The sequence below is a fragment of the Lepisosteus platostomus genome, chromosome 9, assembly GCF_059453375.1.
Source record: "Lepisosteus platostomus isolate fLepPlt1 chromosome 9, fLepPlt1.hap1, whole genome shotgun sequence".
NCBI classification, from domain to species: domain Eukaryota; kingdom Metazoa; phylum Chordata; class Actinopteri; order Semionotiformes; family Lepisosteidae; genus Lepisosteus; species Lepisosteus platostomus.
In genome coordinates, this window is record NC_142619.1 from 49,850,722 (window position 1) to 49,875,997 (window position 25,276).

Genomic DNA, 25,276 nt, shown 5'->3' on the forward strand with positions numbered 1-25,276 from the left:
CACTTGTTTCTTCTAGGATTTAAGAAAAGGTTTTATAAAACTATTTACAGGCATGCTACAAGACTTATACCTATTATGTCATCGTAGTACACATGTTTATTTGCTGGACTGCTTAAAAAACATGGGGACATTGTTTACTGTATTGCGTGCTTTTAAGTTCTGAAAAAAGATTGTAAAGATGCTAGCAGTGAGGACAGAAAAAAACCATACAGCAACATATAATTTACTCTTTAAAATTAAATTAAAATTATAATTTTTTTGGAGAAACTAGAAAACCCCTCGTCATTGTCTTTTACCACTACAATGAAATTTAAAATAACTGTACTGATTTGAGTAAAAGCAATGTTAATAAGTGAGAATGCCTGTTTTTCCCTGTTAGCCGTTGTTAATTCAGATAATAAGGTAACGTGTCTTTAGAGCATTCGTTCACATCCTCTGCTGAAGGCTGCTCAAAGAAAATTGGGAGTGGAATAGGTCAGTCTCATGGAGAACACTCTTCAAGGCATCGCATCCTTCTCATTAAACTGCTGTCACATGCAAGTGGCAGGATGCTAATGATGCGATTTTTCTCCAATACATTAAAGCAGAAAGTGAGCCGTTAATGTGATGGTGATAGTGGAAAACTCTCAGTAATCTCAGTAATTTAAAGGTAATAAAAAAATAAATTGTCCCTTCTTTGATCTGAGGTGCTTTTCCTTGTCAATTTACTTTACAGCATGTGACAAACTGGTAAAGTTTCATTTGTACCTAAAAGGAAAAAAAAGAGGATTAGTGATTACATGCTAAAAAGAAATTTAGACAAAAGAAACAATTGGATCACACGCTATAAAGCTGCAGAATTGTGCAATGTGTTTGAAAACTGTTTTGCTGTACAGTCATTTGTTGGACCTAGAAAACCATAGTTCACAGCCTTCTTGATAGTAAAGGAGCTAACAGACTGTATGAAAATACAATTTCATAACATTGTGTTGTGGAGGTTTGGTTCTTATGTTTTTAGAAAATATTTCCATACGTATATTGACTCTTTTTATGTAAAGTTGGATGTTTAGTTTACTCAGTTTATTTAAATTACACTTGGTGATGAGCACAGCTCGCAGAAGATGTTGGTAAGTGGCCAAAAATATTACAGCATTGAAACAGCTTTGTTCAGCACCTGCTATTAGAATTTTAAATGGCTTGATGATGGCAATTTTCCATGACATTCACAGAATTTTGGTTCATTTTAGTGATGCGGTAGTGTCGGAGCACTGAGAACCCATGACTGTCAAGAAGTAAACACATTGCCTTCAGAACCTATTCACTTTCTTTGGATTTCAAATAGAAACATATTTATATGAGATTCTTTTATTATACTGATCCACACAAATTACTCTATCACTGGGGTCAGCAACCTACGGCATGTATGCTATTATTGGCATGCAAATAATTATTACCAAATTCCATGCGATTTGTTGTTATGGCAATAAAGTATTGGATGTGTAAGGGATTTATAGCAACACATGCGCTGAATGTTTAATAAGCCCCGAAACAAAGTTAACACACCATAAAAACTATGACTTGGCTTAAGTGTTCTGTAATTCTCTACGCCATACTACCCAATGAAAGCTCTTTGTGGTACAAAATACAATTAATTTAGTTTACAGAATTATTTTTGTTTTCACAGGAAAGTTGGAAATCTGTGCCGCTGACAACATTTATTGCATTTAAGTATAAAGCCAAGCATTTTGGCCAAAATGGCAGTTTGCTAAAAAGCAAAGTTAGAAGCTGTTCATTTCAGCCCTTTTGGTCTGTTTGTGCTCTATGTTGTACCTTTAACTGAACGCTGAAAAATGGGTTGCAGAACTCTTGAGTCTAGCCAACTTCACCACTCATATGAATGATCAAATGCAGGGTGCAGATCAAAGATTGCAAGACTTACCAGTTTTTCTCTGGACATTGACGCCTCAACTTTCCGCACCTACTGTAACATCTTAAAGAACTTTCAAAGCATCGCATAACCTGTGTTGCTGAGTTTGGTGTGTACAGTACCTGCGAGAACTGGCAGTAGATATTTCTTTCAGCTCTCATGATTTGTAATGTTTTGGTCAAATATTTTATTAGATTGGATTAAACCATCTTCAATATGAGTGACGTGTTTTTCAGTAAGGATCACACTACATGGTAATATGTGCATATTCATTTCCTGATTTTAGATATTGTATTTTATTAGTTTTTTATTCATAAACGTACTGTAGGTTGGGCTATTATTGACATTACAAATTATGCATGGCACGGAAATCTTTAATAACATGTGCATGAGTTGACTTTTGGCACACCAATTCTGAAAAGTTTGCCATCCCCTGCTCTATCAGGTCAAAATGGAACAATTGTTCACCCCCTTTGCTATGAATTTCCTTCTCAGTTGAATTGGCTGACATGATTTCAGGAGACCCTGCCTTGTGCCTATTGCTTGCCATGATAATCTCCAGCTCCCCTGCAATTCTGAATTGGAAGAAGAGATTAGAAAAGGTCCCTCAGTTGACATTGCGCTTTAGGACAGAAACTACCATATAGACCCAGAAGTTGTTTGTGAAACACTGATAGAATAGTGAGGAGGTATAGATTTAGGAAGGGGTATAAAACATATCTAGGGTGCAGAAAGTTCCCTGGAGCTTCCTAAAGCACGCCATTCTTCCAAAATGAGCAACGGGGAAAGTAGGACTTTGGTCAGGACCCTTTGGCAACCCTGACAGAGTTCCGTGGTTGGAATCAGAGATCCTGTCCAAGGCCAGCAACAACTGCTGCACTATACAGGTTTATCCTCTATGTAAGATGCACGAAGGCTCATGGCAGACCTTGAGATCATGTGGTAAATGTTTTCCTGGTCTGCTGAAAAACTTGTAATTTGTGATGCAAAGTGCTTTGCTTTGCCTAGCACAAACTGAGTGTACCTCATCACCTGTGTCATACAATCCCTACCATGAAGCATGATGATGGCAGCAACATCTTACTGGGTTGTTTTTCAGCAACTGGCATTGTGGCATTTATTAGGATAGAAGGAAAAGTCAGTGAAGCCAAATATAGGCAAATGCTTGAGGAGAACTTGCTTCAGTCAGCAAAAAAAAAAAACTTTGAACTTATGAGAAGGTGAATGAATGCAAAAATCCCCAAATGCAGATGTGCAAAGCTTAAAAGAGGCATACCCAAGAAGACTCAAATCTGTAATCCCTACAATGTATTGACTCGGGGCATGCATTCTTCAGCAAACAAGATGTTTCTGTTTTTCATTTTCCACATTTTTTACATTGAAAATATTTTGTTGTGTGAATCAAGGAAAAACGTATTTATGTGCATTAAAAATTCTGGTTCTAACACAGTTATTTGCAGTTGTTCAGTATCTTATGAAGGCATTGTAAATTTTTAAGATCTTTGTTCTCTGCAATTCCTGTTCACTAGTATAATACACTTAACCCTTCAGTGTCTAACTGTTTATCAGTGTTGCATGACTAAAAGTATTCTTCATTGTTTATCAGATATGAAAAAAACACATACAGATTTATAATATAATCCTACAAAATTGTTGTTTCTTTAGGAAAAACCTTGGAATGTAAAAGAAATCAATTATAATGAATCGGTTCTGCTCACAAAGCTCTACAAAACATTCCTGAAATCCTTTATTCAGATGACACACTGAATTTGTTAGGGGTAAACAAATCAGTGGTTTGTTCTTAAAATATTTTCCAGCAAAGATCATTTGCATCATGTTTCCAATGGCTAATTAATGCTGTTTATCCACAAGCATATAACTGAACAATTTACCATTTTAGACAAATAACTAATGTTATGCTCAGTTAATTAGGATCTTAATTGTGTTATTCTCTTGTCTGCTTTCCCAACTTGATCCTCGTAGCAAGTGCTAACCGAATCTTTGCTTGCATTTAAATGTCCTTTTGACTGGTAGTTTTTGAAGTAATGATTAACAGAGAATTTCGATTGAAAGTAGTTAATAGGCATTCTCACTGCTCACCTTCTTTATCACTGAGTCTTTTGTTGATTAGTATAGCTGATACTGGCAGTCTTATTTGTTTTTATTCTTGTTTGCTAGAAGATATCCCTTTTTAGATCGACTTATTGACCTATAAAATATACAATAATGCATGAAATTAATACAATCAAAGTGTGAAATATTTACCTAAACAACAAAACAGGGAATATACACTATGTCCTGTATGTAATAAGAATCCTCTCAAGATCTGGTTTAGCTATTTGTAAAACTATATCTGTGGAGTGCATAATTTTCAGTTCTGAGGCACTGTAATCCCAGAGTTTTAATTAAATAGTGAAAAAGTGACTAGTTCTGAAAGGTATTCAGTGAGATCTTCTATGGAATGTGCAAGAACCTATAAAAATCAATTCATAAATGGGATTTCAGTATCATTATTTAAAAAAAAGATTAACAGTATATCTTGATGTGAAGGCATATAAACAGTTTTGAAAGTTAAAACAACTGTGACAATTTGTGATGTTAATACACTTGACAATTGATAACCAAGTTTGCTGTTTGACAGGGGTTTAAAATCTGTTATTTTGGCTGTGGATTTTTTTAGAGCAGTCAAATCAGTTTTTAATTCTAATTGTCAAAATTATTGGTTACCTATATGATTTAATTCTACTACTTAATAATAGAGGCTGCTGATAATATATTTTCTGCATAATTCAAGACCTCATAAGGACAAATAGGAATCCGAATCTCTGGGAAGTTATATTGTTCATTTCTCCCAAGCGTGATTTAGATATTAGTCTTTTATGAGGAATTTTATCTAAGTCCTTCTGAAATTCTAAATATAGCACATTTTACACTGTGTAATGTGTGTCTGTTACTGAGCTTGCCTGTTCAAAGAACTCTTCAGAGACCTCCCAAAATTACCCCATTTCTTGGTATCAATTCAGCTTTTTCATTCAATGTAAGTGCCTAAAATAATTAAATACACTTTCTGTTTCACATCAGGGTAAAACTGAAGACAGATGGTATGTATGGAGTTTGAATGGGAGTCCTATGTTTGTTTAAAGATTTGTCAAATGTTTCATATAGATTGGAAAAGAGGGATTCCATTTTTAATTTGAAAAAATCTAGCCAAATGTTGCTATAAGCTCCTGGCACATCTCTTAATGAATAAATCATAGATTCCCTGAAGATTAATAAAGACAATGAATATATATTTGTGGTTTCCCGATGGCTTGTCATCCATATGAAAACTAACTCAGGAATTCGCTGACGAGAATCCATAGACAGTGATCTGTTTTCATTTAACATGATATGCAGTTTTTTTTGAACAATTTAATCAGTTTGTCATTTTCAGCAGTGTCATATTAATAACATTTTTGTATATATTGAAGGAAATGCACTGATAGTGAAAAAGCAATAATATACTTGTCTGTTTTTGCAATCTTGGTGGCTTAAGGAAATATGGAGATGTTATTGTTTTGCTTTCTTGGAAATCTGCTGTCATTTGAGTTGACGTGAGGGTACTCTCTCATGTTTCTTTCATTCTGTTACTTAATATTTATTTCAGTTGGCTTTAATCTGTCATATTGTGGTTTTATTTTAAAAGGAGAAAGCTTTATTTAAATTCCTCATTTATATTAGCTGAAGATAGTCAACTTGTTCTACACAAATGGTGTGTTTCAAAAGAATACCAATTTCTCATTGGTATGTTAAAATATTGTAAGAGGACCCGGAGAAGGGTCATTTATATCCTGTTTCCTGATGTAGTTCAGCTGTGTCTCCTTGTTTCGCTGCGTAGGCTTTTCCCAATAGCGGGTCAGCTGGTTATCCTGGGTGGCCATCTTGCCCAGGTCTATATCGAGTATTTTCAGTGTTTTGTTCCGGAAATACCGGTTATAAATGACCCTTTCCCGGGTCCTCTTACAATATACTGGTTTATTTTTCAGTACTTTCTGTATTTCTTCAAAAAGGACTAAAAGAGTAATTCTAACCATTTTTTTGCTGGAGCTATTGTGTAGTTGTCAGCAGACATATCACCATGCAGTTCACAACTGACAACCCACTGAAGCTAAGCAGGTGTGAGCCTGGCCAGTACCTGGATGAGAGACCTCCTGGAGAAAAACTAAGGTTGCTCCTGGAGGAGGTGTTAGTGGGGCCAGCAGGGGGCACTCACCCTGCAGTCTGTGTGGGCCCTAATGCCCCAGTATGATGACAGGGCCACTATACTGTAAAAAAAGCTCTATCTTTTGGATGAGACGTTAAACTGAGGTCCTGATTCTCGATTGTCATTAAAAATCCCAGGGCATTTCTCTAAAGGAGTAGGGGTGTTACCCTGGTGTTCTTGCAAAATTTCTTCTTTGGCCTTTCTCAATCTTGGCCTCTTATTAATCCCCATCTCTGAATGGGCTTCATCACTCTATTCTCCTCCCCACTGAGAGCTGATGTGTGATGTGAACATGCTGTGCGCATTATGGCTGTCGTCACATCATCCAGGTGGGGCTGCACATTGGTGATGGTGGAGGGGAGTCCCCATTACCTGTAAAGCCCTTTTGAGTCAAGTGTACAGAAAAGCGATATATATGTGTAAGTTATTATTATTATAGTACAGTAGATCGATTATACAGTGTCTAAGGGATAAACGGTCGCCAGACTTTCAAGAATGCTGAATACTTACGTCAAAGTTTTTTTTCACAGTTTAATATCATAGTATTTTTGGGTGTTGTGTACAGTAAATCTTCGGTTTAGTGGGCTTCACTTTAATTCACTTGGATTTAACTGACAAAATCTGCTAAAGATTGAATTTGGTCTGTAAAATATTGGACTTTCCCCTCAATAATAGACAATGTTAATTAATGTGGTAGCTAGTCCTGGCAATAGGCTTGGTTTGTTCTTAAAAATAACGATAAATAGAAGAAATAAAAGTGTAATGAGTTACAATGTATATATATAGTATATATTCATGGAAATGCATATATTGAAGGAAATGCACCGATAGTAAAAAAGCAGCATATTGCTCCATCACCAGACTGAGGGCTGACTTTAGAGTGATTTTCATGTGAACACCGAATATATATGCTCTAACTGCCAGAAAATATTGGAAACTAGATTATCGGTTACCAAATAATTAATGATCTACTGTATAACTTTTATCATGGAACAATATTTCAGAGGAATATTAAGCCAAGTATTTTTGAAGTGTGTGAGTATTAAACTGTTCTATTATGCTGAGCTTTACAGATTCATTTTTAGCTTTTTAGTTGTTATTCACAAGTTCAGCATTAATTGTGTTTACAGACTTTTACCTTACACTTTAAAGTTTATCACAATATTTGCAAGCAGTATTTTATTTCTCATTAAATAGGTGCTGTGCTAAATGTATTGTACTTTGCATTAAAACTATCTGAACTTGTGTAAGGTGTACTGCACAGCACTGTTTGTTCTTCTGTTCCTTTTTTCAATTACATATGAAAAGTATAATCTGCATAATACAGTATTATGCAATAATTGTGGGCTATTGAGGCTTCAGTTATGGCTGTGTTTAGGTAATAGTATGAGTTTCCAAATGTTACATATTGTTAACAAATATGTCCTGCTGTGCAGTAACATAGATTCGTTTTAACGTTTGAAATCAAATTTTCCTTTCTTTGTCTCCTCTTATTGTACAGTAAAAGCTGGCATGTGAATAACACTTTATTAAAAATGAATCTGTAAAGTTCTGTTAACTTCACTGATAACTGGACAAAGCAAAATGTTTATTCCATGCTGAAAAGAGAAGTAAAGAAACACAATGTTTCGGCTATGGAACCTTCTTTGGGTGTGACCCCGAACTCGCACTCGAAGAAGGCTCCACAGCCGAAAAAGTCCTGTGTCCTTCTCTTTTCAGTGTGGAATAAACCTTTACTTGTTCCTTTGCAGCCTACGCAGATAGCTACTTGAACTACTTCATTGATAAATGTCAACCTCATTAGTAATCTTAACTGTTAGATTGAGTTGTTTTTAAATCCTGCATTTCATTAGCGAATGAAATGACTGGGAGAACACAAGACAGTGTATATGTCCTCGAAAAACTGACAAACCCATCTCAGAAGCCTGGCTGTCTGCAAACACCAACCGTGTCTTCAGCAGCACTGTCAGAGCTCCTCTCGTGTCAGGGTTTACATTAATAAGCGTGTCTAATGAAATTGTGTTGTTTCAGTCAGGTTGTTGCATCTGTTAATTCTCATGTTCATCGTTTAGAAGTCTTGGAGCTTGGAGAGAATGTGCCCTTTTCGCATCTTATTTTGGCCTGTACACGCAATGCACATTACTTGTTGGTTTGCAGACTTTGAGAACCACAAACCAGAGTTTGAATTTGAAATCACTGACTGAAACAGACGTGAAATTTTGTTATATTGTCTTTAAAAGGTTGTAGGGTAAGCTCTACTTTGGAAAAGAGTAAGTGCCACCATAACAACTGCATAGTTCTAAATCAACAGTGGTGCTAAATTGCAATGTTCATGAGAGGCCAGGAATTCTGACAATTTAAGAAATTCTCTTTAATAAAGACCTTTAGTAACTGCGTTTGTCTTTCACTGGAAGGAGCCACCGTAGAACGGCTTTCAGCAATGATCACTTCATCATTGATTGTGTTCCCAAGTCTCTTTTAATTCCTTTTTCAGTTCCCTGCAGCTGGAGGGCTTGACACTAGATTCAGTCACGAGGCACCAGCAGCTCAGAGACAGACACTTTTATATTAATACACTGTTCTAAACAAGCTACACAAAGCAAAATTGCAGAAGACCACAGTATCTTAAAACTACAAAGGGATCTGATATAAATATAATAAGGAAAAGTGAAGTTCATTAATATTCGTGCCGTTAATTATGTAGAATGTGTCCTGATCTTACATGCTCATTAGTTCATATAACTAATGCATCATCAAAATAGATGGCATGTCTGTATTGTTTCATTGAAGGATTATTTTAAAATATTTTATATGAATATTTTATCTACAGTCTCAGATTTATCTTGTTAAATCCATGAGGAATATTCTCCCAAAAATTAATATTTCAATTAGAAATTAAGAATTTCATAAGAAATCTCACAAAGAAGAGAAGACCCATGTACTTAATTTGGTTGCTAGCAGATAATTGATCTCGTCCTGCATCAGCTTCAATCACATGGTTAGCTAGGTAGCTTGTTTCAGACTCCCACAACCCATTGAATAAAAAAAAAGAAATAATTGTCAGAACAGGACCAAGTGGATTTTTTTCACTTTTTACTTTTCACTTCCTTCTAGAAATAAAATAGAAAACATGAACAGGTAGCTCTCTAAACATATGGCTGTCCAGTTACAGGTAGGCTTTATTAGAAACACATCTGTTGGTGAACTGAACACTGAAAAGTAAGATAGTTTCCACTAGGAAACAAACAGAGTACATAATAAGCCGTTTGAAAATCTCAATGTATTATTAAGTTCCAGTTATATTAAACACTATTACTAACTGATCAATAATTTGGAAAATGGCAAATGTTACTAATAACCAGATCAATAGTGCAGGAATAGGAGGCAGTGGCAAATACTATTACTGAAAGCAACACAAATGTTGAATCATATCTAAACGTTAACAATAGAGGCATCCCTGTAAACCCACACATTACTGTGAAGACCTAGTAACAAAGAAGTATAGGGCTTTGTGTTTTTCTTTGTTGAGCTTCTAACAAAGATGTAAAGTTTTGTATTTTGAGCTAATGCCTTGTTCTTGTGTCATGATCAGATACGGATAACGATTTTGTACCTTAAAGGTATGAACGAGCAGAATTAAGAGTTGAACGATCTTAAATTCCTTTTTTTTTCCTGCCAACAACCTTAACTATTTCAGTCAAGTTGACATACCTGCATCCATGTCAGTAATTAAAAACTTTCTCTCAGATTTCACGGCAGTTCTTTGTGGACATAACACCTACATTAAATTAACAAGTAAAAACTATCATGTCGGGTACCGCTACACAAATAATACGAAAATTGACTAAATCATGAAAACTTTCCCTTCAACGAGCCTACTGTATGTTACTGTTGAATATATGGGATTTACCGATATTTATCATATAAATTTCTATAAATGTACCTGCTTTTTGTGTTTTTAGTGTATGTAAATAAGGAAAAAGGGACATTTTGTCAGTATTTTTAAATTGGCCACAGTGGTATGGTTACAGCCTTTTCCACTATAGTAGAACAGAAGGGGTCTTACAGATAATCTCCGCAGAGCTGAAAATTGTGGGATTTGGTTACGTATGTAATCAGTAGCAACAAAACTGTTTTTAAAATATACTGGTCAACCTAAATCATGACAGCATTTCAGGGATTATCGCATTATGTTTAGAGAAATGCAAATCAAACCATAACTTTGTCTGGGGAAAAAAAAACACAACATAACAAGTGATCTTTGAGTCCTCCGATTCCAATTAAAGAATATTATCTGGTGAAAATCCTTTATTTTGCCTACCTTCTGATCTTTAAGGAATTTATAATGAATGTTTAATTAAAGCATGATCCCAATGTCATCTGCTTATAAACAAATATCTTAGTTCGTTCTGCCTCTATTAAAGTGTGTATGTTAGGAATATCCTGTTCCGGTAAACATCTTCATGACACTAACTCATTACTGTTTGCTCTTATTAAGAGAAACCGTGCAGTGCGTACAGATGTTTTCACGGTGCTCGTAGAAAACGTGCCCAGCATATTCAAAACTAAATTGGATCATTTTCTCTTTTTTTGCCACTCGGTACTAATTGCTCTTATATTTTTTAATTTACCGGTGTATGCTTCAAACAACATAGACATTTAAAGACGTGCTTATGAATACAGGTTGTAACAGTTCCTTTTAAACAGTTGTTTGGAAGCAATAAAGTGTTGTTCTTCAATTAGGTGTTTTGACAAAGTTCAGTTCATCTGTGAACAGCACAATTGAGTTATCCTATCCTACTTGCACATTATAACCGTGTCCTTCGTAGCCAAGAAAGTTGCACAGTTTAATGAGATGCCTGCTGCAATAAAGGTGATTTTAATAAGATTTAATATTGTTGACAGCAGAAGAATAGTTACCTTCTGGGCGAGATGCAGATATAACGGTTATTGGTATAATGAGGGTGGAGGGTAATTTACAGCTTTCACAAAAAAATTAATCATCTCTTGTCTCCTGGAGGAAAACCATCTTTTATTAGTCTGAAACTAAGCTTAAGATTTTCCCAGCATTTAAATGGAAACAAATTTGTGATCTTATTATCTATTACCAGCTACAGGATACAGGCAAGGAATATTATCAGGCCATTAACATTTTATTTGCGGATTAGCTGTTAAACAGATTTATATCCCACAAAGGTCAGTCACAGACCTCAAACTTGTTGAGTAAACCCCACCGTGCTTTTTTAAAACAAAATGTTGACGTCTGTGTAATTTTTGAAGCACTGCTTTATTCTGAAGACCTATACTTAATCTGTCATGAAACATACTTTGTGCGCCTTTGTGGTTAATTGCTTCAAAAGTTCAGTAGTTCATGTTAATGCAATTTAAGCAGGCTGGACTCTCCATCAGTAAAAGCTGGCATTTAATTAAGTCCAAGGTTACATACTCTGCTACTTCCATCAGTACATCAGTTCGTCATTAGCAATTAATACAGAGATGGAATTATAACGTCACTTGCTTTCTAATGCTCAATGAATGCCATAGATTAAATTTTCTACTGTTAGTCTCTTTTGCAGTTTAATTATGTCATTAAAATTAAGATATATTTACATGCTGTAAGTGTTTTCTCTTAAGGGTTGTGTGACATTTGCAGTGGTGCCTAAACAATATCAGAGGTTATGAACAGCCTCAAATCTCAAGTCAATATATATCGCATTCACAGTTTGTGAACAGAAATGACAGAGATGTTTTTAAGTACTTCAAGTGCAATTTATGTATTGAAAATGTGGTATTTTTCAAAGTGAGAGCAGAAGATATTGGGATTTTTAAATGCATGTGCTGTTTATGAAGCCAAGGGAAGCAATCGCACCACTTGTCAGACACATAACTCTTAAAATATACAGCCTCTCTGCACTTGCATGAGAATACTGCACACTGTTTTCTGCCTATGTGAGTTGGACCCCTATATAAAAATCCAAAGTGCTGCAGTTTGTAAGTCTCATATCAGAATTACCCTTCACATCTGTGGTGTAGATAACATTTACAGTACACTGCTGTGCAGAAGACTTAGACATATTTGTGTTTTTCTTATATTCTTATTATGTTTTCTATAATGCATACATAAACTAAAACTTTGTTTTCAAAATTAAAACAACAAATAAATATTAATAAATATTATTCAGATAAATAAATGTATATATAATACTCACCTTAATATACAATCTAATTCAGTATGTCCCCCTTTTGATCTTCCAAACCACTGAAAGTCTTCTCAGAATATGCTGTATAAAAGCTTGTGGAATTCTGTATTCTGTCTTTTTTTAAGACCTGACAGAGGGTTTGAGGGTTTTTAAGGGTTTTCAAATACCTTTTTCTTTGGGCATTAAATTTTAATTATTTTAGCTGAGTATTCTGGATTCATATTAAACCCTTTTTAAAGTACTTAAAAAATAACAAGAGGCCAAGAGGTTATAAACTGCTTTAAATCTAAGGTCAAAATATATTAAATTCACATTTTCCTAGGAAGAATAGAAATTTACTTCGGGAACAATGTATGTATTGTAGGGCCTCAACATTTGCGAACGTTTGGTGCAGAGGACCATCGTGAATAGCCAAATTCGCATATAATGAAGTCCACCCCTCTACTGTTGCATAATGTACTACAATATATAGTATCTGTGGTTAAGAGATATACTGTATGTAACCCTGCCTTATAAGATAAAGTACATTGTCTTTATGTCTAATAAAATAACACTGATCAACGAAAACAATAAACAGCATGAATCCCTCCTGTACCTCCAGGGAATGCCTGCACTTTTTCTCGTAATCTCTCTCTGTGATTAGCATGCCCCACTGCAGTAAACAGTCAGTAAAACTGTCAGTGAGTCTGTGAAGTCATCTCCAGCCTGTCCTTTCCCATGCTGTTGACGCAGAACCAAGAGTGTTTGTTGCAGTATAAAAACAAGACTGCGATGTGAATGCAGGGTAGTGAATACCTGGGAAGGTGGCAGGGAGATGATCACTCACTAGCTAGATTTTTCTCATAATCCAAGTCTGTTGCTCTGATTAACAGTTCAGCTCAGTTTCGTCCCGCTCTGCTCTTTTTTTCCCTCCAAGACCCAGTTGCTGAGACCAAATCACAGATAACCGAATTCTAAAATGATAAGTTCTTGGATGTCGAGATCCTCCTGTATTTTTTCAAAGTGAGAGCATTTAATTTACAATGACAAGCTAGCCTCTGGCAGCGGCAGTTTGACTGGCATCCAAGGTAGTAAATGCTTTTGGGAGTTTCAGTGTGTTAAAGTTAGTGTCTTAAATTGTAGGATAGTACAGAGAACTGCCAATACATTCTTAAGATAAGATTTCCCAGTTTAAGGTCTGTAAATTAATTTAAAGTAGGGTCAATCAGACAAAGAATAAAGGTTTCAGTAATGAGTTGATGGGGGTGCTTGTGATAAAGTTTAAGGCAGAATGGTATAACACATCAGGTTTCCTTAGAGATTCACACCTAGGAGGTTACTCGTTTTTCCACTATTGAATGCAGATATCACATGGTGACACATGGCAGCCATTCTGTGCCAAGTAGTAAAAGAGCACCACCTACACCACACGACAGTGGGTATAGAAAGTCATCACCCCCATTCAAAATGCTCACCTTTTGTTGCCTTAAAGCCCAAAAAGAAGACAAATAAATTTTCCAGTTTTATTTACAAATTGTACCTTGCAACATCCAAGTGAAAAAAGAAGTAGAATAACTGGGTTGGATAAGAGAACACTCCCTGAGTTAATATGTGGTGTTTTATCCTCAGCTGGGACTGGTGGTTTGCTTGAATTACAGCCTTGAGTCTGTTTGGATACATCTCTACCAACTTTGCACACCTAGAGGGAGGAATATTTGCCCATTCCTCCTTACAGAATTGTTCGAGCTCAGTCAAACTGCGTGGTGACCGTTGATGAACTGCCCTCTTCAAGTCATTCCAAAGATTTTCAATGGGATTTAGGTCAGGGCTCTGACTAGGCCACTCCAGGACATTCACCTTCCTGTCCTTCAGCCACTGTACAGTTGCTTTGGCGGTGTGCTTTGGGTCATTGTCATGTTGAAAGGTGAACCTTCTTCCCACTTTCAACTTCCTGGCTGAGGGCTGCAGGTTTTCTTCAAGAATTTGCCTGTAGTTTGTACCATCCATCTTCCCTTCTATCCTGACAAGTTCCCCAGTCCCAGCTGAGGATAAAACAATCCCACAACAGGATGCTGCCACCATCGTGCTTTACTGTAGGAATGGTATTCTTTGGGTGGTAAGATGTATTGGGTTTTCGGCAGACTTACTGTTTTACATTCTGGTCAAAAAGTTTGATTTTGGTCCACTTGGCCACAGAATCTTTAAGGTGCTTTTTAGCAAAACATAAACAATACTTGATGTGCCTTTTTTCTTGCCACCCTCCCATACAGGCCAGATTTGTGGAGCGCTTGTTATGTTGTCACATGCACACAATGACCAGTCTTTGCCATAAAGGCCTGTAGCTCCTTCAAAGTTCCCATCGGCCTCTTGGTATCCCCTCTGATCAGTCTCCTTCTAGCTTGGTCATCCAGTTTGGAGAGACATCCTGATCTAGACAAGGTCGGGATGGTGCCATACGCCTTCAGGTTCTTAATGATGGTCTTGACTGTGCTCCATGGGATGCTTAAAACCTTGGAAATGTTTTTATACCCATCTCCTGACTTGTGCCTTTCCACAACTTCATCTCAAAGTTATTTTGAAAGCACCTTTCTGCCCATAGTGGATTCTTTGCTTTGAAATGCACTTCCAAGCAGTGGGATCCTCTAGGAAAAGCTGCTTTTATTCTGAACTAATCAAAATCACCACAGTTAATCACAGGTGGGAGCCAATTAGTTTGTTGTGTGATCTGTAAGGTGATTATACCTGAGCAAGTTTAAAAATGCAATTGTAAGGGGGGTGTTCACTTATCCAAATATGTTATTTTACTGTTGTAATATTAATTAATTTTCAGAATGTTTTAAATAGTTTTCACTTGGCTAATGTGGGTCACTGTGTGTAAATAAAAAAGCCTAATTTAATTTTGTTTTTTATTTTCAGAGCTTCATACAACAAAAGGTACAAATTTTGGAATGGGTTGGTTCTATACCCATTATAAAACTGGAGGAGTGCAGAATTACTTCTCCACTTGAGTTAAGGGTAAAAATCTACCTTTAGGGTAGGTAGGGCAGATTGATCAAACCTGAAGTGTAGTTTAGTCAGGATACCATGGTTTATAACATGTTTTAAACCCATGCCATAGGATCTTTAATGACCAAGTAGTCGAGACCTTGGATTAGAAGTTCCAAAAGATGTCACCTTCTATGGTACAATGTCCCCTGTCACCATACTGAGAATTGGAAGTTTGGTTCCATAGGAAAGACTTCCACCTACTGGTCAACCAGTGACAAGCATCCTGTTTTTTGTAAATGTCTCCCATCACAATACTGACCAGGCCCAATTTTGCTTAGCTGATGATGATATGACACTACAAGATGGGAATGCTATTGATTGTAAGGATATTAACTTCAAGCATTGCTCATTCCTGTTTAAACAGCTTTTGGTTCTTCCAGTCCTTGGTCTGTAAGATGCATATAATAATTCCCTGTACTTGTTGATTAATTATTGGATACCTGACCTTGACAATTGAGTGATGGTGTCCATTTTGCTAAATGATGTTTCTTCTTCATCTAATAACAAAATTCAATAACAGTTTTATGAAATTTTTGTAATTTTAAGTTAAAAATTAATTGATTTCATCAAACAGAATGTTGCCTTTTACTATTGAGATCACAGGTGTATGCGGATTCTAATTAATGGCAATTAAACATTGCTTTGATTGTGATCAATGAGAAGAAGCCAAGCCTGTCATTAAGCAGTTACGACACCAGAGAAAGCTTTGACTAATGTGGCTCCTGAATGAGTTCGAGACACGTGCACAGTGGTTTGTTTTCAAAGGAACTTGTATTTTAGTTGGTGCACCAGAACAGGGAAATAAAATAAATATGTAAACATGGATGATAAAGAGGTCTGGGGTTGATCATCTGTCTTGCATTCCCCTTGTGTAGGTGTTGCTGATGGATTATCTAGATGTGAAGAACACTCGCAGTGCCTCTGAGCCCACAGCTCAGCTCACCTACGCCAGTTCTGGCAGTGACTTTGCTACCTTCTTTGGCAAAAAGAAACCCCAGAGGCCCAAGCAGTCCCTTTTCAAGTAAGAAATGTTCATTCTGGGAAAACTTGATTCTGCTCAGCAGTAGTCATTACACATCATTTAGGAGCCTGATAATCCAAATACTTCTACTTAAAATGCAATTTGATGAATAGAACACAGACTGTAAAACAACTGTAAATAACATTTTTAATGAATTCTTAGGAGTTTAGTCTGCTAGGATTTAATTTAAACTCAAATATTTATATAAATAATATATACATTTCTAGTCACTTACATTAAACCTTGTGTTTAGATACTAAGTACATTGTTTTAGTATAGGACTCTTCATTCAAGAAGTTTCAGGGCTCGTCACGTTAAAAAAAATCCGAACACCTATAGGTCCAGGTCAGTAGTACATTAAGGAAATTTTTTGAAGATGAATGAATTGAATAAGAAAGAAAAAATAAAATGAGAAATTTAGTTGATATAAAAAGATCAGCAGTTTAATAGAGAGTTCCCCGTCTAAACCTTACCATCTAAAATTTGCAAATGATCGTGGGTGAATAATTGTAATTTTACAGGGGACAAAAGGAACCAGATTCTTGAATTATTAATGAATATAGATCATAAATATGTGCCATGCTTTGAGAAAGTGATAGTTATGTATGCATTTTTATAAAGAGGTAAGGTATAACAGCATTAACACAAAAAACATAGTTGTCAGCTATGAAATTTATACTTTTCCATTCTTTCATTCAGTATTCCTATAGAAAATGTATTAGTTTGTGTTGAATCTTCAGTTGTCATTTCATAGTAAGGATGTACAGTGCCTTGCGAAAGTATTCGGCCCCCTTGAACTTTTCAACCTTTTGCCACATTTCAGGCTTCAAACATAAAGATATAATTTTTTTATTTTATGTGAAGAATCACCAACAAGTGGGACACAATTGTGAAGTGGAACGAAATCTATTGGATTTTTGAAACTTTTTTAACTAATAAAAAAATGAAAAGTGGGGCGTGCAAAATTATTCGGCCCCCTTGCGTTAATACTTTGTAGAGCCACCTTTTGCTGCGATTACAGCTGCAAGTCGCTTGGGGTATGTCTCTATCAGTTTTGCACATCGAGAGACTGAAATTCTTGCCCATTCTTCCTTGCAAAACAGCTCGAGCTCAGTGAGGTTGGATGGAGAGCGTTTGTGAACAGCAGTTTTCAGCTCTTTCCACAGATTCTCGATTGGATTCAGGTCTGGGCTTTGACTTGGCCATTCAAACACCTGGATACGTTTATTTGTGAACCATTCCTTTGTAGATTTTGCTGTATGTTTGGGATCATTGTCTTGTTGGAAGATAAATCTCCGTCCCAGTTTCAGGTCTTTTGCAGACTCCAACAGGTTTTCATCCAGAATGGTCCTGTATTTGGCTGCATCCATCTTCCCCTCAATTTTAACCATCTTCCCTGTCCCTGCTGAAGAAAAGCAGGCCCAAACCATGATGCTGCCACCACCATGTTTGACAGTGGGGATGGTGTGTTGAGGGTGATGAGCTGTGTTGCTTTTACGCCAAACATATCGTTTTGCATTGTGGCCAAAAAGTTCGATTTTGGTTTCATCTGACCAGAGCACCTTCTTCCACATGTTTGGGGTGTCTCCCAGGTGGCTTGTGGCAAACTTTAGACGAGACTTTTTATGGATATCTTTGAGAAATGGCTTTCTTCTTGCCACTCTTCCATAAAGGCCAGATTTGTGCAGTGTAAGACTGATTGTTGTCCTATGGACAGACTCTCCCACCTCAGCTGTAGTTCTCTGCAGTTCATCCAGAGTGATCATGGGCCTCTTGGCTGCATCTCTGATCAGTCTTCTCCTTGTCTGAGCTGAAAGTTTAGAGGGACGGCCAGGTCTTGGTAGATTTGCAGTGGTCTGATACTCCTTCCATTTCAAGATGATCGCTTGCACAGTGCTCCTTGGGATGTTTGAAGCTTGGGAAATCTTTTTGTATCCAAATCCGGCTTTAAACTTCTCCACAACAGTATTACGGACCTGCCTGGTGTGTTCCTTGGTCTTCATGATGCTCTCTGCGCTTTCAACAGAACCTTGAGACTATCACAGAGCAGGTGCATTTATACAGAGACTTGATTACACACAGGTGGATTCTATTTATCACCATCAGTCATTTAGGACAACATTGGATCATTCAGAGATCCTCGCTGAACTTCTGGAGTGAGTTTGCTGCACTGAAAGTAAAGGGGCCGAATAATTTTGCACGCCCCACTTTTCATTTTTTTATTAGTTAAAAAAGTTTCAAAAATCCAATAGATTTCGTTCCACTTCACAATTGTGTCACACTTGTTGGTGATTCTTCACATAAAATAAAAAATTTATATCTTTATGTTTGAAGCCTGAAATGTGGCAAAAGGTTGAAAAGTTCAAGGGGGCCGAATACTTTCTCAAGGCACTGTACATGACTGGTAGAGATTATGCTTTAATGTTGATGGCTACATTCTGAATGTTTTGGAGATATCAGTAAGAGAAACCACTAATCAATACGCATTTTGACATTTTTTGGAAAACTCTGTGTTTCAGGTTCGAATCTTCATCCCACGCTATAAGCATGAGCGCCTATCTGCGTGAGCAGAGGAGAGAGCTGTACAGCAAAAGTGGAGAACTGCAAGGTAGGTACATCATCTGAAGACAGAGAGTACAGGATGACTCTTGCGTATTTAATCAAGTGAAAAATGTGCCCCAGACCGGGCTGCAGGAAATAATAGCTGCAGGAGTAGTAGAGTTCATTGTTTGGACTGCAGGCTTCGGAAGTTGTTACTGTTTTTTTTTACATAACCTTGCAATTTCAATCAGCGGTGTTTGTTTGTTTTTAATACTCCACTTTGCACAGGCAGCCTCTGTATATTGTTTTGATCAGACATACTGATTGCCTGATTGTGGAAGATGATTCATAGCTCTTTATCTGAAAATCCCTTACAGCTCCACTTTCCCCTTGCTCGAGTTATACCTATGGAGTGATAGTCCTGAGTTATTCTGATAATATTTTGTTTTTGTGCTGTAACATGTTTAAGTAGGATACATAAATAGAAAATTGCAAAGCACGCACTCTACATACATAAACATTAACAAAAGTACCTGTATGTGATGTAAACTGCAAAATGTTAGTAAAACAATCAACTGTTTTTTGAATGCAGTTAAACATAATGATTTTCATTCTTGCAGCAGAAATGGAAACCGGCATCGCAAGCAAATCACTTTTATTCATTATGTGCTTAGGAACTGTACATTCTCATATACAAGCCAACATAAGGTGCTGAATATTGCATGTGTACTACTCTAATTGTAATACATTTGCATGTGTAGAAAATTGCAGAGAAAATACATTTTTAAAGTATTTGATTTTCTGTCTCATTAGTTTGATTTGTACTAGATACTTCAGTTTTAAAGAGACAAAAGGGATAACTGCTCTGGAATGAGATTCTCTGATCCAGTGTGAATTAGAAATGCACATGACAAAACAAAATTGTAAATAATCGTTCATGTTGCAAGTATTAACAAATGGGGATTATTTTAAAAACTGTCTTGAATATGTGTGTCAATTTCCTGCTATTGTACACCAGAGTAGTATTTGTTTTTTAGATATCAGTTTTATAATCTACAGTAAAACTCCTGCTCATAAGCTATAAGAAGAGTTACAAAGAAGAGAAGGCTGCTCAACCCTTCTTGCTAGTTTGGTATCAAGTAGCTAATGGAACAGAAAAACATATCCAGACAGGTTCCTGGCTTCAACAATATGGCTGAGTTGCTTTTTCTATACTTGTACAACATCTTGGGTCAAGACATGCCTCTTGTTCATGGCATTATAAACCACATAGTTTACACTTATGTTCTCTGTTCAAGACTGAACATTTCTAGTTCTCTTAGCCTGAGTGCAAGACATTCATTTAATAATAAAAATAATAATAAATTCCTTAAACTTATATAGTGCTTTTCTGGACACATCACTCAAAGCGCTTTACAGGTAATGGGGACTGCTCTCCACCACCACCAATGTGTAGCTCCACCTGACTGATGGCAATGGCAGTCATAGTACGCCAGAACGCTCGCCACACATCAGCTATCAGTGGGGAGGAGAGCAGAGTAATGAAGCCAATTCATAGAGGGGGATTATTAGGAGGCCATGACTGGTAAAGGCCAATGGGAAATTTGGCCAGGATGCTGAGGTAACACCCCTACCTCTTTCAAGAAACACCCTGGGATTTTTAACTGTACTTGAAAGTGACTTTTTCTAGCTCATTTGACACTAGAAAATAGAGCAATCCAAATAGATTGTGTTCAGACACGGGATTCTGCCACTTGGGTGTGCTGCTCCTTGAGTATCTGTTTTACAGTAAGTCAAATTATTCAAAAGCCTTGACTTAATTCTCTTGAACAGTATTTTTTGTACAATGGGTGAACTACAAATTGGGTAAATAGGATAACTTTATAAACTATAGTAACCTGGTGGATTTTAATATCAGGATCATCAAAAATTATGCAATTAAAACGTCATTTTCTTCTTTGTACGTTTAGATATGGATAGATCTTTAGCTCAGATTATTGCCTATATACCTCATAAAATATATAAATCAATGGAAATTGGTAATGGAGCCTTGCAAAGGATAGAGATCTACACAGATCAAAGCCTGGTTAGAGTGGTCATGAAACAACCCTTATCTAATCTGTGCATTTTGAGCAGTGGAGGTTGGCATATTTCTGTCTTGGACCCTTTAGATCTTTTGATGATCCTAATAAAAAATGTACATTTTTCAAAATTTATGGTAGAATCAAGATCGAGGAAGTGACATGAAAGATGCAGAGTGCCTTCAAAAGTGGTGGTTGTAATTTTAAAATAGCTCATGAAACATTGAAAAGCACTCAGTTTCAAAAGATTTTATTTCCGCACTGAACAGAAATAGTTATAAAGGGTAAATAGGCTGACTTTGTTGAAAAAAGATTATAATTTGATTAGGTCATGAGATGTAATGTTGAAATGTAATACCTTGATTCAGACATACCTTCATTACTGTGCACAGCGAAGGGCATTTTCATCTGATTTTAAAGGCCATGAGGTGAAAAAATAGCTAGTGTGTGCTCCTTAACCTATTTCCAATAGACTGAATGTAACTTTCCTGTTGGATTATTCTGGAGTGTGTTGTTTTAGATGAGCAATATGGTAGTGGTTGTGGCTAATTACTATGGTCAGTTGCAAGATGTAGGGAAAGTATCTGTGATGGCAGGATGCTATTTGTGTTCAGTCATGAGTGCTAATTAACACTACCCAAATGTTAATTTGTCAGTTTGTTTCTCCGATTCTTTTTCGCAGCATTTGTTGAGGCAGTGCTTTCTTAGTGCATTTTGTCAGATCTGCATTGGAAAAAACCCAAAGGAATGCTCCATAAAAGTGTGCGTCGTCTTGTTTGGCTTCCTTTTAAAAATGTGATCTGACTGAAGTTAAGCTGATTCACTTCTATCCCTTATCTGTGTCTGGACCAGTGACACTTGCGTATGTGGATAAGGCACTTGGTATTGAATGGGTCCCCGGTCAGAGTGAAACATTCCTTATATTCCATGATACGGTGCCCTCCAAAAGTGTTTGGATAGCAAAGTCAAAACTTATTTTTACATTATATTCAAGGGATCTTTCTTACCTGTTTCTGATGGTGAGTTTATTCTAATGATATAATGTGAGGATGATGAGTACAATATACATATATGTTGTACAGTTTGCCACTGAGTGCTTTAGAGAAGTAGTGTTTGAGGTAGAGGTTTGGGAAAGGATTCTCTAAATCCAAATTTAGGTTCAGTTTTAGCAGCACCACTTGAGAGCAGTGTGATGACACAAGGGTCATGACCAGACTCTCAGAATACCTGGGTCTAACCCGTTCCAAGCAGTGCTCCTTTATTTTCAAAGTGAAAAACATACCAGTCACATAACACAACAACAAACTAAAACACCTAGCTCTTTGTTGAGCTGCTGCCTAAACTGGTGTATACTCCCTGTCTACCTACTGGGCAAATAAGCTGCTTACTGGTATTAATGAAAACTTACTGTTGTACAGCCACACAGGCTCTTTTACAGCATCTCTCACGCTATACAGGTTATACATAGTAGGTGGTTACTCACACGAGTCTTCTCCTCCCGGTTGCAGTCTTACACAGAGTATTGTTTCCTGGTCTCAGTTTCACACAGAGTATCTCCTCCTTTTAGTCGTCTGGCCAGTTTCTTCTCCTTTGCCTGTTCGGATGTCTGCTTATATAGTCTCGGGTAGGGCATACAACCGCTCTCCGTTCTACTGATTGTTTGCAATCTCCGTTTTGTGGGTGGCAGCTCTGGTCAGCCATCTTCTTAGAGGCAGAAATGTCTAAAAAATGCGTACTTCTTTGGGAAAGTAGAGCCCTTTGAGGACCCTGCCCCTGTAATGTGTTCTCACAGCAACAACCGCATCATTAAGTTTGCGGATGACACCACTATAATAGGCCTGATCAGTGATGATGACGAGTCCACTTACAGGGATGAAGTCGTACAGCTGCTTAGGTGGTGTCATAGCAATAACCTGGACTTGAACGTAAATAAAACGAAAGAACTGATAGTGGACTTTCGGAGACACTCACAGCCCACTCAGTATTGATGGAATGGAAGTGGAAACAGTCACCAGCTTTAGGTTTTTGGGAATTTACATTTCTAAAGATCTAACCTGGACTGTGAACACGGACTCTATCTTGAAGGAGGCTCAGCAGTGCCTTTATTTCTTGAGATGCCTCAAACAATGGGGGATGCCAGTACCTGTGTTGGTGAACTTCTACCGCTGCACCATCGAGAGCATCGAGGATCACCGTGTGGTATGGCAACACCTCTTCACGAGAAAGAAAGGCACTGCAGAGAATGGTCAGTATGGCCCAGAAGATCATCGGCTGTGGTCTCACCGAGATTAAACAGCTCCATGAGGACCGCTGGCGTGGTAGTATTCTGACCATCACAGAGGACAGTCACCACCCCGGGCATGAGCTCTTCACCCCACTGCCCTCAGGCAAGAGATACAAGAGCATACGGACACTGACCACTAGATTCTTCAATAGCTTCTACCCACAAGCAGTGCGATTGGTGAACACATTTAGCCATGCCCCTCGGACCACACACACACCATCTACCTCATTATGATTTCTTATTTATTGCACATCTCCATTCATTGTTTACATGTCTACATTCAAACTGTTTACTTGTTTACTTGTTGATTGTCTACTGTTTGTTTGTATATTGTCTTGATGCACTGTCTGCACTTTGTGTTTTTACACTTGTTTTAACAATCGAGAGACTTTCTGTAAGACTTCCATTGCATCAGTACATGTACCAGTTACATACGGCAATAAAGTTCAAGTTCACATAAATAATTGTCATAACTATGAAGATTATTTGTGTTTTTTCTGAAATAGTTTTTTTTAATTAAGAATCCCTCGTATTTTTAAATATAAGTTAAGAAGCCTCCTCCATTTCAGAAATCCAAGCTGTTTTTGTTATATATACAAAGATCTTTGTTCCACTGAACATTTCACATCCCATGGTAACAAAAGCTGTGTTCGGCCCACTCTGAAAAAAATAATTGAAAAGATCAAACTTGGCTTGGCTTAATCAGCGCCCTTTACATTTGTAGTGAAGCTACAAATCAAAATTAAGAACCTGTCAATCAGAAGCAAACAATATCTCCAGAGATATTTTTCATTTTTGAGTTGTTGCCAAACCTTAAGAGGTTAATTAAGTTTTGAATATATATTACAGTGTAGGATGAGAGCCCTTGATTGTTACCCAACGTTTCTTAATGAGACATGTGATAAATAAATATTAGTCTGCCTGAGAATGTAACTCTTAAGATGTTTTGAAGGCATGGAACAGAGTGTTATTGGTTTCATGCTGATATGTAGATTAAAAACTTTCTTTGTGCATAATACAGAAACCAGCTGCTGTGTTTGGCTACAGCAGCAGATTCTAAGCTGTATGGCTGAATTGCATCCAACTGCTTAATCAAGATGGCCCTTTCAGTCCCCTGAGCCTCTCGTCCTACTTTACCTGTGTGTTGTATTGTTTCAGCTGAGGATAAAGGCCATTGACAGAAACACTGTCTGCAGTGTAGTTCATTCACTGAGCTTTTGTTGTATTTGTAAATGCTATGTGATGATCTTCTGAAAACAGATAAAACTGACTGCCTTTGAAAAGTTCAAAAGTCTGCCTGCTTTGGAAGTAATTAAAATGTTTTTCCTGATCCGACAGGGAAGGAAGCTCAAGTATACAGGCGATTAAAGTCCAATCGCAATGTTCTTTTATGTCTTTAGGAGTCAAAACACGTTTTGTACTGTATTATTTTCATTCTTTTGGAGTAATGAGTAGAATTTTCTACTGCTGCATTCAGTGTAAATCCTAAGAAACATTCGCTACTTGAAGAGGTACTCATTACCTTCTCTGCTAAAGGAGGTCTCTCACAAATGAACTGATTTCTTTTTGTTTGAAATTTAAATAGGTAAAGTTAATGTGCAAACGTAATTATGGTTCCATATGTCTTCCCATCTGAAAGCATTAGTAGGCAATAGTGAACATAACAGTGATTCTTTGCTCGTGTCTGTGTTCAAGTTTAATTTACGTGGTCAATTTTCAAACCTGTCAAATGACTGTGGTAATGGAAAAGTGAATACAAATTATTTTCTAATTCCAGCAGAACACAAGCAACCAATAGAAAACAAAAGCTGCTTTGGCAGTGTACCTTTATTGTTCATAATTGTTGTTCATTTATTGTTGCATATTCAAAATAGCCATTCAAAATACTAGAATACCATGAGGATGAAACATTCATGGTTGCTTTTCTTTTGTAAATGTAACAGTAAGTTACTGGTGCAGTGTTTAGCATTGCT

At 36.9% G+C, this 25,276-nt stretch overlaps 1 protein-coding gene across 2 annotated transcripts in view; it reads left to right on the forward strand.

Annotated features, from left to right (window-relative positions):
* exoc4 (exocyst complex component 4) overlaps positions 1-25,276 on the forward strand; it is a 225,777-nt gene that overhangs the window by 40,156 nt on the left and 160,345 nt on the right. For both annotated transcript variants that reach the window (XM_088645406.1, XM_088645407.1), the window contains exons 8-9: positions 16,252-16,397; positions 18,917-19,005. In XM_088645406.1, coding sequence (XP_088501532.1) covers positions 16,252-16,397; positions 18,917-19,005 — 235 coding nt within the window. The remainder of the gene's footprint in view (positions 1-16,251; positions 16,398-18,916; positions 19,006-25,276) is intronic.